General features: G+C 41.1%; 1 protein-coding gene across 1 annotated transcript in view; it reads right to left on the bottom strand.

Moving 5' to 3' along the window:
- The window catches only part of IQCH (IQ motif containing H), a 233,156-nt gene that overhangs the window by 9,596 nt on the left and 208,335 nt on the right, over positions 1-15,225 (bottom strand). The window contains exons 18-19 of the mRNA XM_036932248.2: positions 8,680-8,802; positions 2,351-2,412 (exon numbers count right to left, since the gene is read on the bottom strand). Coding sequence (XP_036788143.2) covers positions 2,351-2,412; positions 8,680-8,802 — 185 coding nt within the window. The remainder of the gene's footprint in view (positions 1-2,350; positions 2,413-8,679; positions 8,803-15,225) is intronic.

The raw sequence follows: 15,225 nt of genomic DNA, 5'->3' as shown, positions 1-15,225 counted from the left end.
CCAGTGGCCCATAGCTCAGGAACTGTGCCTCTGCCCTGTTAACACTATCCCTGTCTCATCCTGTCCATTCTAGGACATATGTCCTGTTCCTATGTGTCGGCCTCTGCTGGGCTCTGTCACCTGCTGGCAGGCTTTCTTCATGCTGGGTCTCTAAAAGTGGCCTCCTTTTTGATTCCTATGGTTGTGCTCCCCCCATCTATTCCTCAGGTCGTCCTTTCACTCTTGGTAATTGGAACTTTCCTGATGATGCAAGCTGGCTGCTTCTTGGGGTGACTCCAGGTATCTGAACTCTGTGCATTTGGCTTGCCCGGCTGCTCTTTCCTCACCTGGAGGAGCTCGCCCTTCTGAGCCTCATCCCAAGTGCATGAGGGTTTGTGTGTCCCACGCAGGTTACCTTTCATGCCAGCTAGTGCCTGGTAAGACAGAGTCCGTGTGTCTGCTCTGATTTCTAGTATACTTACCTAATCCATTTGTCAGAATTCCTGAGCTTAGGAATGTACTTGGACCTTCAACTTTACCTACCTAATTGGACTCATAACTCTGGAAAATACAAATTTTATATCCCATGTCTTGCCAGCTTTAAGTCCAGTTGACTGCTTGTTTCTCCCCATCCCAGTAATTGCGTGGTAGCCTCTGTCCTGCCAAGGACTGGCATCAAAGTGACAAGTTTGGAGAGAGTGGAACAGGAAATATTTCATTTCTGGTATTCTGGTTACCAGCAAGTTGCTATTCCCCTTTCCTGGCTTATCAGCAGTTGACGTGCTAGACCGTATTTACTCATTTACTTTTTTACTGTCTACCTCACCACAGTGTCAGCTTCACAAGGGCCGGGACTTCTCTTTCGGCTCACTGCTGTATGCCTAACATCTGGAACTATGCCTGGCACAGTTGATTAAATGTTCTTGAATTTTCTGGTAGGTAGCAGTAGGGCAGGAAGGGAGCTGAAAAACAGCACATCACTGAGGAGGAAAGGGCAGCTCCTTCCTTCCCTGCACATGTGCAGAGGTGTCCTTGGTCTGTTAGCATCCTGGATGTCCACGTTTGGGCAGATAAGATGAATGTATGCTTGTCAGGATGTTATGGATTGAGGTCTCATTTCTGTTGCTATCTGGCAGTTTAACAAAAGGTTGGGGAAGGGAGTGTAAAATGAATAGTGAAGTGTCTCTCTTAACATGACCCAGTAAGCTTTGCATGTTTATGGGACCTTGGAGAACAGTTGGGACTGGAGGGGACTCAAGCAGCTAGCCTCTTCCCCTGCCTGGTGAAGAGAAACATTCAAAATGGTAAACACGAGATTATAAATTGTAGCCACATTCTACTTCCAAATGGAAGGAATCCACAACATTTGTATAAATTCAAAGGGCTCAGTGAGGGTGAGTATCCCGGCACTGATGATGGCCTGTTATAAATGATAATGCTCTGGTGAAACAAAAGTCTGTGCTCTGAAAAGGGGAATAGGGACTGGTGCCATGCTCATCTTCGCCTGTTTTAGTGTGCACTTCTTGGGACCAGTTTCCATGGGACTGAAGCACCTGGATAGAACTGAGGTTGCTCAAGACATTGATGGTTGTAGAGGAACTGGCCCTTATTTAGTCACTTTTTCATGAAACCAGATCTTAGTGTGTGTGTGTCTTTCAATGAGAGGCCACAATGTTTACACTGTTGTGTTATAAGAAGAGAAATATAGGGCAGAAATAATTTCCCAGTAAGTTAGGATGGCTTAAAGGTATCAAATAACCATATGCTAAGATAAAAAAAGATGCAATTCAAGACTATGGCTCTGAAGTATGAACCTTAGATCAGAAGACAGATTTGCTAGTTCTCCAAAATCCCCTGGAGAGGAAATTTGCAGGAAACGGAAGCCTCCTGAGTGCTGCCAGCAGGACTTTTCTCAGCATCCATGCATATTAAGAAGGTGGCATCAGGGCTGAAACCAGAGCCGATGAAGGGCTACAGACCCTGTTTCTTGGAGGAGCACCTTGTCGAGTCACTGGCGCACTTTTCTCAGCATGCCAGAATGACAACTGCCCTTCCACAAGCAGGTCATTTGAGCTGGTTCCTCATCAGTCAGATTTGTTGTGCCTTGTATGTGTATTGTGTCTGAGTGTAATGTGTTGTTGAAACTAGCCTCTTACCCATCAATTTTGGATAATTAATCAATTATATTTGTGAACCTCCACTGACACATCTGAAGTCATTTTACGAAATACTTGAAGACCTAAATAAAACAAAAGATAGACTTCCAATAAATCAGTGTGCTGATTAAAATGCATGAGAAGTGTCATTTTTGTTGATTGTCATAATCTATTTTCTTAGCTTATTACATCTTAGAGACACACTTCATACTCACAACATTCCCAACTTGTTTCTCTTCAGGTGTTCATATAATATAAAAACAGTTCCTTGTCTGTCCTATAGAATTCAAATGGGGAGAAAAGAAATAGCATATTATCTTAGAAACAAAGTAAAAAAATGTACTGCACAAAGACCTCTAAGACTGATTTGAATTGAAATCTAGAGCTGCGTTCAAGGATTGGTGAGAAGCACATTGGAAAATGTTATCTCCCGAATATGAAACAGATATGTTCTAGGACTGTGTTGTTATTTTTCATGGAGATATAATTCATATATAACATTGTATAAGTTTAAGGTGTGCACAGTGTTAATTTGATTTATTCATATATTGCAGTATGATTACCACTGTAGCTTTAGCTAACACCTCTATCACATCACATAATTATTTCTTTTTTGTAGTGAGAACATTTAAGATCTAGTCTCTTAGCAATTTTGAAGTCTATAACAGTATTGTTGACACCAATCACTATGTTGTGCATTAGATTCCCACAACTTATTAGTTGCAAGTTTGTACCCTTTAACAGTATCTCTACAATTCCTCCAATCCCAGTCCCTAATAACCACCATTTGAATCTCTGTTGCCATGAGTTTGATTTTTAGATTCTGTATGTAAGTGATATCATACAGTTATTTGTCTTTGTCTGGTACATCTCACTTTGCATATTACCTTCAGGTTCCATGTTGTCACAAATGGCAGGCTTTTCTTATGGCTGAATAATATTCCAGTGTGTGTGTGTGTGTGTGTGTATGTGTACATATACCATCTTTGTCCATTCATCCATTGATGGACACTTAGGTCGTTTCCATGTCTTGGCTATTGTAAACAATTCTGCATTAAACATGGGAGTACAGATAATCACTTTGAGATAGTGATTTGGTTTCCTTCAGATATATACTCAGAAGTGGGATTGCTGGATCACATGGCAGTTGTACTTTTAATTTTTTGAAAATTACAAGCTTTTCCATAGGGCTGAGCCAATTTACGTTCCCTCCCATAGTATACCTGGGTTTCCTTTTCTCCACATCCTCATCAACATTTGTTATTTCTTGTCTAGGACAGTGTTTTTTGAATTATGATCCTCACAACAACTGCATCAGAATCATCTAGTGTGCCTGTTAAAAAAGGTGTTTTCATGGGTATAATCCAAGGATCCTTGGGAGGGAATTTGCCTTTTAGCTCACTCTGTGGGTGATTCTCACACATATCAAAAATTGAGAACCACTGTCCTAAAAGCAAAGGGTAAAGAAATATAGGGAAGCAATTTGTTGTGTGGAAAATAATTTGTACATCAGTGGAAAACTATGCATGTGTATGGCATACCCTATTGCCTTGATTCAGTGGGAGATATGACAGCTCTGTAAATTGTAGGTGAAAGTGACTGAGAGACAAGCAAAGTCTGTCCAATTTGGTAGAGATTCAGTGGATTTTCCTTTCCCTGCTCCCCTTATGGAAAAACCAGTTTTGCCTCCATTTGCATATTCATTTCAATATTCCTGATCTATTAAGATGTTTGTTTCTTTTGGATTCATTTTTGTACTTGTTATAACATCTGTCCGATTCTTCTCTGTTAGATAAAATCTTTATCTGTGTTTATTTTTGCATCTGTACAAGAAGCATGATTTTATCCTTTTTTTGAAAACTATCTCCAAATAATAAAAGTTAACACTGGAGTTGTCCAGTAGTGGAAATGACTGCCGCATGATTTGTAAAGTTGTGAACTCATCACTAGAAGTCTAAAAGAGAAAACTATTTTTTGGAGATTTGGTAAAAGAAATTACATGCCTACCCACTAACTCCCCATTTTATCAAGAAATTTGGGTATTAGGATAGACATTGGGCCAGAACATTGGCTGTCAATGCTGGCTGCATATTAGAATCACCTGAGTGCTTTAAAAATGTACTGCCTGGGTCCTGCCTCCAGAAATGCTGTTTGATTTGGTCTAGACTGGGCTCTGAGTACAGCGCCGGTGCCAAACAATATTGGAGCCTGAGGAAAAGGAAAAACTATGTTTTTATTTAAAATTTTGATATTTTGTTCATCATGGATTTTTTGCATTAATTTTGATTTTCAAAATATTGCGTTATAACATGGTTCATCTTTGTTACTGAGTACTTTTTTGTGCTCCCTAAATTCTGTGCTCTGGGTAAGTGCCTCAGGTGCCTCATGCGGATCCCAGTCCTTCCTGGGCATCTGTGCTTTTAAAAACTTCTCATTCAAGTCATTCTCCTGGGCAGCTGGGTTGAGAACCACTGACTAGTTGATCTGCAAGGAGTCCTGAGTTCCTTGCCATGCTGTTCAATGTGGCAACCAATAGCCACAGGGGGCTACTGGGAATTTGAAATGGTGGTAGTCCAAATTAGATGCACTGTAGCTTTCAAAACCTTAGTACAAAAAAACATAAAATATCTCAATAGTCTTTATACTGATTACATGTTGAAATGATAATATTCGTTTTCTGTTTGGGGAGCATTCTTTTCTTGACACTAATTTCTGAATCAATTATGTAGGCTAGGTTATATTGCAGAGATTTTTAAAAAAATTCTTAGTTGTTTATCTAACACAGAAGTGGTTCTTGCTCCTATTCCATTTCTCCCACGGGTTGGCGTGGTCCTCTGGTCACTGTTGGTTCGCTGAGGAGCCCAGGCGGAGGGAGGCTCCGTCTCAATGTGCTCCTGTGATTTCCAAGCCAGGAAAGAAGAAAAGGTGAAATGGCTCTTAAAAGCTTCTCCTAGAAAGGACACATACCACTCTGCTCATATTTCACAGGCCCAAACAAGTTACAAGGCATACCTGACTTCAGGGTGAGGGCCGAGGAAGTATAATTCTGTTATGTGCTTGCCTGGAAAGAGGAGATCAGAATATCTGTGAATAGCCCTAAGATTGCCACCATGGCAATACCCCGGCCTGAGGAAATGATTGCTGGCAGTCACAGAGCTACTTAAGACCATGGCAAACCGCCTGTGTGTGTTCGAGACCAGCCCTGCCCCACACTGTCAAGCAGTAAACAGGACGCTTGCTTCCATATGGCTTTCGTTAGAACTTCTTTTCATTAGGAGATCAGTGGGGGTATTCTGGGGCATTACAGAAATACCAGGAATGAGACCCACCAAGTTGCTTACAAACTCAGTAATGCTTCTTTTCAGTATTCAGCAAGGAATAATAAACTCATAGTGTGATCTCATTTCCCTTTTTTCCCCCCCTAGATTTTGGGCAGAAAACATCACTTGAAATTCTGTGACAATGGAAGAAAAATGTAATGCCGAGAATGAGGACTTTTGAGGGTTCCTCTTTGGGTAGCATTGACAATGATGTATTATTGATGTTGCTTCTTTTTCTGGAAAGAGCACCCACATTAAGTTTGACCAAGAAAGGGAGCAGGTAGCAGAAGTTACACTGGTCTTCATTTCAGAATCAGCATAACCCAAAGAGGCAATAAAAGCTTAGAGAAATTGTTAAACACAGGCTTTTTTTTTTTAAGGTAGAGGTAGTCCTGGTTGCTGCTGGGAAGTCTGGTTCTTCCACTGAAGAATACATAATGGATGAACGGGGTATTTTATTTGAAATGGTTCCCAGAGTTCTTGGATCAGGTTGGTAATAATAGTCTAGAACTATAAATAATCCTTCATGGGAAAGGTGCGTAGGGGACACCTTGGTGTAGGATAATCATGTTTGATTTTATGGACAATTATGGATTCAGATGTCAGTTCCACAAAATACCTGGCTGTGTGATCTTGGGAAAGTGCTTAAACCCTTTGAGCCTAAGTTCCTCAGTTTGATATGGTAGAAATAAGAGCTTGTTATAGGAGAGATAGGAAAATTAAAGAGCTAATGAAGTAATAGAGTAGTGAAGTAACTACTCAGTGACCAACACTTAGTAGGTGCTCTGTAAACTCTGGCTCATCACCTGCCCCTCCAAGAAAAGGCAATCAGAGAACAAGTGAACAGTTTTGACTGGAGCTGGACCTTGGGCTCCGGGAAGATGAGAACCCATCTCAGGGAGACTAGAGGAAGGATACTGCTGGAGAATTTCCAAATTTTCCATAGTCACATGACTCCTTTTTCTCATGTCAGATTTTTAGTACTCTCTTTTTTCTTTTCTCTGTCTCTTCTTGTGCTTCTGTTTATTTTTTGCTCTTTTTCTGTTTATCTCTTATCCCCCCACACCCGACCTTTTTAATGGATTCATTCAGTCTCTTTAATGGACTTTATCATCCCTCTTCTGTTACCTTTTTCTTCACATCGTCTCATCACTCCATCGCCCCGATCCGTATTTCTCTTCCCCTTTCATCTCTCATCCTTTCATGAGTCGTGTAGCACTCACGACGGCGAGCCAGAGGCCGAGCCCATGGAATCATGCTGGACGTGTCTGCGGCGCTGCCATCCCCTCCTGTCGTCCTCCTCACCCTAGTGGGACTCCCCCGCCCTGCAACATCACCCTTTCCCCCGGGCCATGGCACTCTGTTTCCTGTACTAAAATTTGTCCTTAGAAATGAATCTGATCAACTCAGAGCCACAAAGGGGTAAGTAACTTATAAAATTTGGTGCTTTACTTTTCCTGGGAGTACTAGAACTTCAATCCAGTACAAAGCCTTTCATCAAAGAAATAGATCTCTAATAATTTTAGTCAATAGAAAGTTACAGAACACATTTTCTTTTGGGCAGAAGACTTTCCCTGCCAAATATGCCTATTCACAGAGTTTGTTCTGCTTCGATATTTAGAATAATATAAAATAAATGTATTCAAATAAAGCTAGAGCTAGATTTAGCTACTTTCTGGTACATGGAAATGTTTCAGTCTGATCAGTTTGGGACTAAAAACTATCTAATTCCAAAGGGATTGTGTTGAACAGATGCAATAATTAATTTCAGGTAAGCCAGTTCAATCTGGCTTTTTCATTCTTTCTATATTTTACCAATCTTAATGTAATTTGCAAGGGACAATGAGCTCCATTATGTGTGTTTGCAAATAGCATGAACCAATCTAACCAAAGGGCTTTATGCACTCTGACGGGGCAGTGGGGATTGCCAAGTGTCAGTCGGGTCATTCATTCTCTGTTGGTTTTATGCCTAAGGCCTATATGCTTTTCAAGGGCCCATAAAAAGATTTGACCCCAGAAAAATTATATTTGTTCTCAAGTATAAAAAATAACAATTAATAAATGTAGAGCTGAATATTCGCAAAACACTTGATCATTTGGTTATTGCTCAATTCTTATGCCATTATCTATGAATTACATTTACTGTGAGCAGTGAGTGTCTTCTAATATGTGTGATGTTATATGGGATGGGTCTTCCACAAGTATGGGTCACGTAGGTCTTAAAATACCCATCAATGTCAGAAATCTGCAAATCTGAATCAAAGTGAAAAATACATGGAACTATTTCTCAGAGTAACATGAGTCTCTAGGCACAAAAAAGATGGTCTAGTTTAGGTGGGAGATATCACGTCCCATTGGCCCCCATGCATCTACTTTAAGGATGGAGCAGCTGGGCAGGGGTCATCAATATCACTGGAAATTTACCAAGAATGGGGATTTTTTTTTTTTTTAATGAGGATTCTTCCTAGAAATAAATCACTGTATGTATGTAGAAAGATGCCACGGACTGAATCGCTTGTCCCCCGCACCTTCATATGTTGAAGTCTTAAGCCCCCCAGTGTGGTTGAACTGGAAACAGGACCTCTCAGAAGATGATTAAGGTTAAATGAGGTCATAAAGGTGGAGCCCTGTTCCAGTACAATTAGTGGATTGCAGGTTACAGAGACACCAGAGATCTCTTCTTTTCTCTGCCATGTTAGGACACAGCAAGAAGGCAGTTGTCTGCAAGCCAGTGAGAGAGCTCTCACCAGGAACTGAATTGGCTGGCACCTTATCCATGGATTTTCCAGCCTCTAGAACAGTGAGAAATAAATTTCTGTTGTTTAAGCCACACAACTGTGGTGTTTTGTTACGGCAGCCCAAGCAAACTAAGACAGAGGGTATTTATTGATAAGCAGCTTTGAGTGGGTCAGGGAGCTCAGGGCATGTTTCAGAACCAAGAGATGGTGCCTAAAATGCCTCCAAAGTCTGGTGAGCTACAGGACTTTTGCTTTTCCAAGGTGAGTGCACAAGTTTGAGGACAGCGCTACGCTTCCCAGAAACAAGAGCTGCTCCCTTGGAGCCGCCACTCTGTTCTTCCAGCAGCATTCAGCCTTCCTCTAAACATGTCAAACTTTAAAAAATTTTAAAGAATATCTATTTAAAGGGGCATCAGATTATTAGCTGCCTCAGTCACCCAGAGGCCTGTATTTTGTCCAGCCTTGGCCAGCTGTCACCCTTCATACCTCAATGTTATAGCCAATTCCATGGGCCTTACACATCTGAAGAAAAACGTAGTGGAAAACCACCGAGAGATCGTTGTGCCTCAGTTGGGTGGTCATCACTGCATAGCGACTGGTTGCCAGCACCTGGAAAAGACCACACCCGAGTGTACGACTCTTTACAAAATATTTAGGTAAACTTTTAATTTTAGAAGAGTTATAGATGAACAGGAAAATCATGAAGATAATACAGAAAGTTCCTGTATACTGTACATCCAGTTCCCCTATTGTTAATGTTTAACATTGATAAGGTATGTTTGCTAAAACTAAGGAACCAAATTGCCTCACTACTATTAACTTAACTACATACTCTATTTGGGTTTCATTAGTGTTTTCCTAAAACCCTTTTTCTGTTCCAAGATCTCTTCCAGGAAATCACACTGTATTTGGTTGTATGTCTCCTTAGGTTCTTGTGGGCTCTGGCAGCTTCTCAGACTTCCCTTATTTTTGATAATCTTGACACTTTTGAGGAGTACCAATCAGGTATTTTGTAGACTGCCCCTCAATCTCGGTCTGTCTGATGTTTTTCTCATGACTAGACTTGGGTCATATGTTTTGGAGAGGAGGACTACATAGGAATAAAGACATTTTCATCACTTTAAATCAAGGGTACATATATCAACATGACTTATCACTGACGATGCCAGTCTTCATCTCCTGGCTAAGGTAGTTTTTACCAGGCTTCTCACTATAAAGATTCTTTTCCCCCTTACCATACTGTCCTTGGAAGCAAGTCACTAAGCATGGCCCACCTCCTTGAGAGGACCAATGTTAAAATTTTTATTCCAACTGCCTTCTTTGTTTGGGAAACTGCTGTTCTTTATCTTGCTTACCTATTAGTGGGAGCTACCCAAAAGAGACTGTTACAGTAGGCCTAAAGTATTTCAATGATAATATTTCCTAAAAACATTTACAATTTATTATGTGTCAAAGAAAGTATTAGATCCTGGTATTTTTGTAGCATGTCCTTTGTAAGATTTGCCTTTGGCTGTTAGCTATGTTTGTCTTTAGATACCTGGAAATTTGGAGAATGGTGTATAGGGCCATGGCCAACTTTAGTGCATAGAAAATGAAAGTGTCTGGCCCATATTTTGAACTTTGGGGACCCTCAGGTGCTGGCAGCCAGGTACCTGCTCTTGTGCAGTGACTTGGAAGAGGGGAAGGAAAAGGTGGTGCTGTCGGTGCACAGCTGAATGCAAGGATCATAAACACCTGCTTTGACTGCTTTGAACCTCAAGCCTCTCTGTCTCTGCACAGGGGACTGGGGCTCACTGAGTGCCCAGCAGAATATGACCATCCCTTTGCTGCATGTATAACACACACACTCGGATTTCATGTTCACCTTTTGTGACATGTTTTCCCCACATATATTATCTTTTCCTTCAACACCTTACATAAAGTACTGCATCTGATGGTCACATTGGCAGTACTATTAATGAAGTCTGTTCTTCCCATGCTAGCAGAGTCCCTAGGCTCCCATAGGCTAATGCATCTTGAGTTGTGCACCTCTATTAGTATTGTCCCATTTGTAGCCATTGAGAATGCTATTTTTACAAAAGAAAATCTATTTGACTCTAATATGCCTCACAGCTGTACTTTGTTATTGCCCTGACTTATCGAGTTGTTCCTCTGGCTGTCTGCTTATATATCCGGGAGTTTTGTGAAGTCAGGCACTGTTTGGTCTCTGAATCCTCAGGCTGGACATTATGCTAGTGCAGAATGGGCATTCAGTGTTTCTTAAATGAAAGAAAGACTGGATACATGAAATAAGTAAGTGCATAGCACTTTCCTGTGACTTAAGAGACTCTTCAAAGGATGTAATTGAGGCAACTTCCAGTCATTGAGTGCTTTGGGTTAGAAGTGGATGATTCACAAAGCACAGAGCTCAGTCACACCATGCCTAGAAAATGGTATCTCAGAGCAGTCATTCCAGACCTTGTCCCCAGAGGATATCTTTTGGAGGACAGTATAGCTCTGGTGGACTTGGCAGGAATTATTGGTGAGGTAACAAGAACCAGCTAAGAGAAGTTCTGGCTCAGCTGTTTAGTCGGTTTGGAGGAGCGTGACTACCAGGCCTGCTCGTCCTGCCGTGCCAAACTATACCAGGCTCCTGCCCTCACAGTGAAGGCCCAGAAGCCTGAGCTTCTGTCTATGGAAGTGAACTGTAAATACTCCAGAATTCCATTGTGGTTACTGAGCATGTAATTGCATGGTAATTGCCATGAATTCACAAGATAATTCCAAGGTTATTTTTGTCTTGTAAACTTGTCTTATGTTGCCATAGTACACAAACTAGCAAACCCAAGATCAGGCCCCAGTCAGCGAGGGAGAGAGGTAGGCAGGCATCTGATAGCAGGATCCAGCTCAGTGCTATTTATCCTGGCTCCAGAGCATGGCGAAAGGCCTCACTGTCTAGTACTAGCAGAGAGCAAGTAAGGACAGGCTGTGCTGAGGTTCTTTCCTCCATATGGAGACAGACCGAGATTCCCCCTCCCAGATGTGGGCTTGTGATTCATAAAGAATCTGAAACAAAAGGTAGGATATTTGGTATGTGTTTCCAAGCTGTGTTTGCCTTTCCATTACCATTATCGTCCTAGCCGAGACCTTTATGGGCTGGGGAGCTGCTTCTCCTTCCTACTTGGGAGGTCGGGGTGCAAGCAGAATTCTGTGGTGGAAGGATTATGTGCAGTCAGAAAGACTGAGGTTCAAACCTGACTAGGTTACGTACTATATGTGTGATCCTGAACATGTCATTTAACTTCTCTGCCCTTTGACAAATAAGCATCTAGCAGAGCACCTGCCACCTGATAAATGGCTGCTACTAATGTTGCTGTTTTTTTTGAAAGTATCTATAGGGCCTGGAACATTTTGGACCTATACTAAATATAGTTTCCCAGGCTGTTCCAACCCCCCTGGTACCTGAGATTCTGGGCATTACCACCAGATTGATTGTTTCCCAAACATAGGTGGGTCAAAGCTCAGAAGTCCTTAGTGTTTCCTCTTCGCCTTAGAGATGAAATCCAGATACCTGGCTTGGCAGGCAGTCTCCCAGCCTTGCTCAGTGGACTACTATCACCACTTACCCCTATTCCCAAATTCTCTGCCCCGGCCCAGGTAGTTCGTTACCACCTCCTAACAGCCCTGGGTTCTCTCTGGCCTCTGGCCTTTCTTCTGGGAGAGGGCTCCCTCCCCTCCCCTCTTAGTGGCTGCCCTAGTCTGTAAGGCCAGACCAAGCTCTGTCTTAGTAAAGCAGCTCCTGTCCCAGCCATCCTCAGGTGCCACTCCAGCAGCATGCTGAGGGGCCATCAATCAAATGGCATTTAAATGAGGCCTTGTGGATTTTCCTTGTATACGTGCTATTTTATATTTCTTTTCAGTTCCTTGAAGATAGGGACTTTGTCAAATGTCTTTCTATCTCTATTGCATGGTGAAATTCCTGGCTGACATTAAGACCTTAATAAAATGTGTTATAATAATGCTAATAAAGATGACTATACATGATACACCTACTTTTCAAAGATTTAACCAGCTCTACAGTTTCTATAGGAAAAAACTATCACTAGTTGATGGTTGTCTTTTATCCAGCCCAGTAGCATAGATGACAGTGTTGTCATGAGGATTAGATGAATAGGCAAAGACCCTGCAACAGTGTCTGGCAGAGTAAGCACTCAAAGAAGATTAGTTTTAATATCATCTGTTAAACTAAATAATTTCATGAATATGGTAAATTATTTAAAATAAAAACTGACCAACCAACCAATAAACCTTTTCATCAGAAAGGGACTTGAACCAGAAGACTTGCTGAATTTACTACAAATTACTACAAATTACTACAAATTTACTACAAATTAGCCATTGCTACTCACTTAACTTTATGACCTTCAACAGCTCACTTAATTTTGCATGAGCTCAGTCTCCTAATCTATACAATGGGTATGATAATCCTTGTTTTATTGGGGTTATCATGGGGCTTATTTAAACACACGTCTATTTAGAGTATAATGCATTATGTTTACAGAAAACATCATTTTTTAAAAGGTTGACTTGGGTAATTGACTTTCTTCTGATGCTATAAAATCCAATTAGGTTTGCCAGGGAAATCACGACCTTAATGGATTTTACAGCATCAGAAGAGCCCTCTACCATCATCTGGCCCATTCAGTGCTCACTGAGTTTCAGCCTAGTTCAGAGCAGATTAGAAGCCAGTGGATGAAGGCAGTATGCTTAAACACAACCTCATCACGGAGGGAGATGAAGCCTCCTTTGAAGAGCTTTCTCTGTTGTCTCAACCAGAGATTTCTTCAGGGATGAGCTTATGCTTTGCTCTGGGTCACATCATTGACTGTTAGCCAACACAACGCAGGTTGAATAGCACAATGGTCAGACACACAGGCTTTAAAGTCTGACAGGCCTGGGCCTAAATCCTGGCTTCCACACTTGCTTGCTGAGTGACCTTCTGTAAGTTGTTTGACATCTCTTAACCTCAGTCTTCCTATCTAAGAATGAGCATAATAAGAGCACCCACCTAATATATCGGGTTGAAAGATTCACGTAAAACACTTAAAGTATCTGGTGTGCAGTAAAGGCTCAATACAGTTTGGATGTTACTATTATATTTTTATATGTATTATATTTATCTGCTGTTCTATCTGTGTCTTTCGATTAACTCTCTGTCACACATCCTTATATACTCTGTGCTTAGTAGAGTGCCTGGCACAAAGTAGGTTGAGAAAATACCTGCTGAATTTACTTCTAATTGCTTCTTGCTGAAAGTATTAACTGATAGCTAAGGTGATGGTTGATAAGGACATAGGATATGACCTGCCAAACAATTTTGCTCCTTTCTAAAAGATTTTTGCCAGAAAAAGACTTAATGGGAGGCTGAAGTATGGAGGGATAGGCCTTTCTTATGTCGCCTTTGGGAGCTGGCCCCCTCAGCACCCCAACGGATATGAGACTGCCTGGGCCAGGCTTGGTACAGGGCCCTGCTCTATAGGCCCTCCAAAATTAAATATCTCAAGAGACCTTGGGGGTCATTTAGCCCTCTCTTATTTTTACAAATGAGGAAACTGAGGCAGAGAGGATCAGAATTTATGATCCCTGACTTTCAGACCAGATTCCCACTGAGCACATTTCGAATGTGTGGAAATTTCAGAGGTTAGGCTTTTCTAGTAGAAGAGGAAAAAAAAAAAAAAGAAGACAAAATATTATTGGTAGAAGTCTAGTCTTATTAAACTACCTTTCTAAATCACGATCTAACAAGAATGCTTCGAGCCAAATAAAGGAAGCTCGAAATAGTCCTTTTCACTGGAGAATATAATTTTGCTTCAGCCACAATTTAAATTGATTTAGTTCCGAGCACCAGCACTTGAAGTGTGGAACATTTCTATTTTCGCCATGATACTTGTTTTGACAGTGATGCATTTCAGTTGACATAGTTGAAATCCTTATGCAATAAATCTCTGCCTGAAAATTAATCATGTTTATAATATTCTGAGAATTAATAACAGCCATTGCTCAAATCATTAACTTAAAAAAGGAGCTTCCAAAATCTGTTCTCGGCAGTAAGGGACCACAAATAAATGAATGTTTGATAAAATAATCCAAGTAGCAGTTTAACAAGCGTAAACTTGACTGTGGTTGCAATAACACAGAACTATTGTTTAAGGGTTGGCAGAGGCTGATGAGGTTCTTATTTCAGTTACGAAGCAGGCATCCACGTGCATAATGAACTGCTCTCTGAATTATTAATGTGTTGCTTATTTAGCCTCATCTGTCTAGAAGATAATGTATCCTAACTCTAATGAGTGATTGGTTTTGTACATAATTACAGTAGCAGCAGTAGCAGGGAAATGTGTGCCTTCAAAGAGGAGTTCTAAAAATAAAGTCATCGCATGAACTCCGTTGTTGGTGCATTCTATCAAAATCAAACCCGAAGCATTTGAGAATTCATAATAAATTACAGCAGACAGAATCATTATTAACATCATAATTTAACACAAAAGGTTTTACTTAATCATTCATTACAGATCATGTGCTGTTAAAATGCTTATAAATGACTTGGGTTGTTTTAAGATGTTGGCAAAGATGGTCCCTTTTGGCTGCTCACCAACTGTACTGCGGAAGGGCCACAAAGAGAGAGGTGGAGTAAAACCTATAGAGAAGGGTGACAATTTGTGCCCATGCCGATAGAACATTAATTAAAAGTTAAAAAGTCAATAGGTGACTCCTTTTCATTTCCCAAGCATGCACGTCTGCATCTCATCTGACCTTGTTTCTGCCTTCAAGTGGTTATTTTTGGACAACACTGGGTCAGAGGCCCACACACCTGGTCTAACAGGGTCTAAATGACAGTACTTTGTCACCTGTTTCTGATATGGGACAGCAGCTCTTCTTAGAGGCCAGATAAGTTTTTGCTTTCCCCAGGCATAGTGTATTATTTTAAAGGCGTAGGCCTGAACTGGAAGCATTTTAGGGGCATTCTGAATGTGCCCTCATGATTGTGATTTC

This window comes from Manis pentadactyla, chromosome 11 (genome assembly GCF_030020395.1).
Source record: "Manis pentadactyla isolate mManPen7 chromosome 11, mManPen7.hap1, whole genome shotgun sequence".
In the NCBI taxonomy this organism is placed as follows: Eukaryota; Metazoa; Chordata; class Mammalia; order Pholidota; family Manidae; genus Manis; species Manis pentadactyla.
This window is presented reverse-complemented; position numbering and strand designations above follow the sequence as displayed.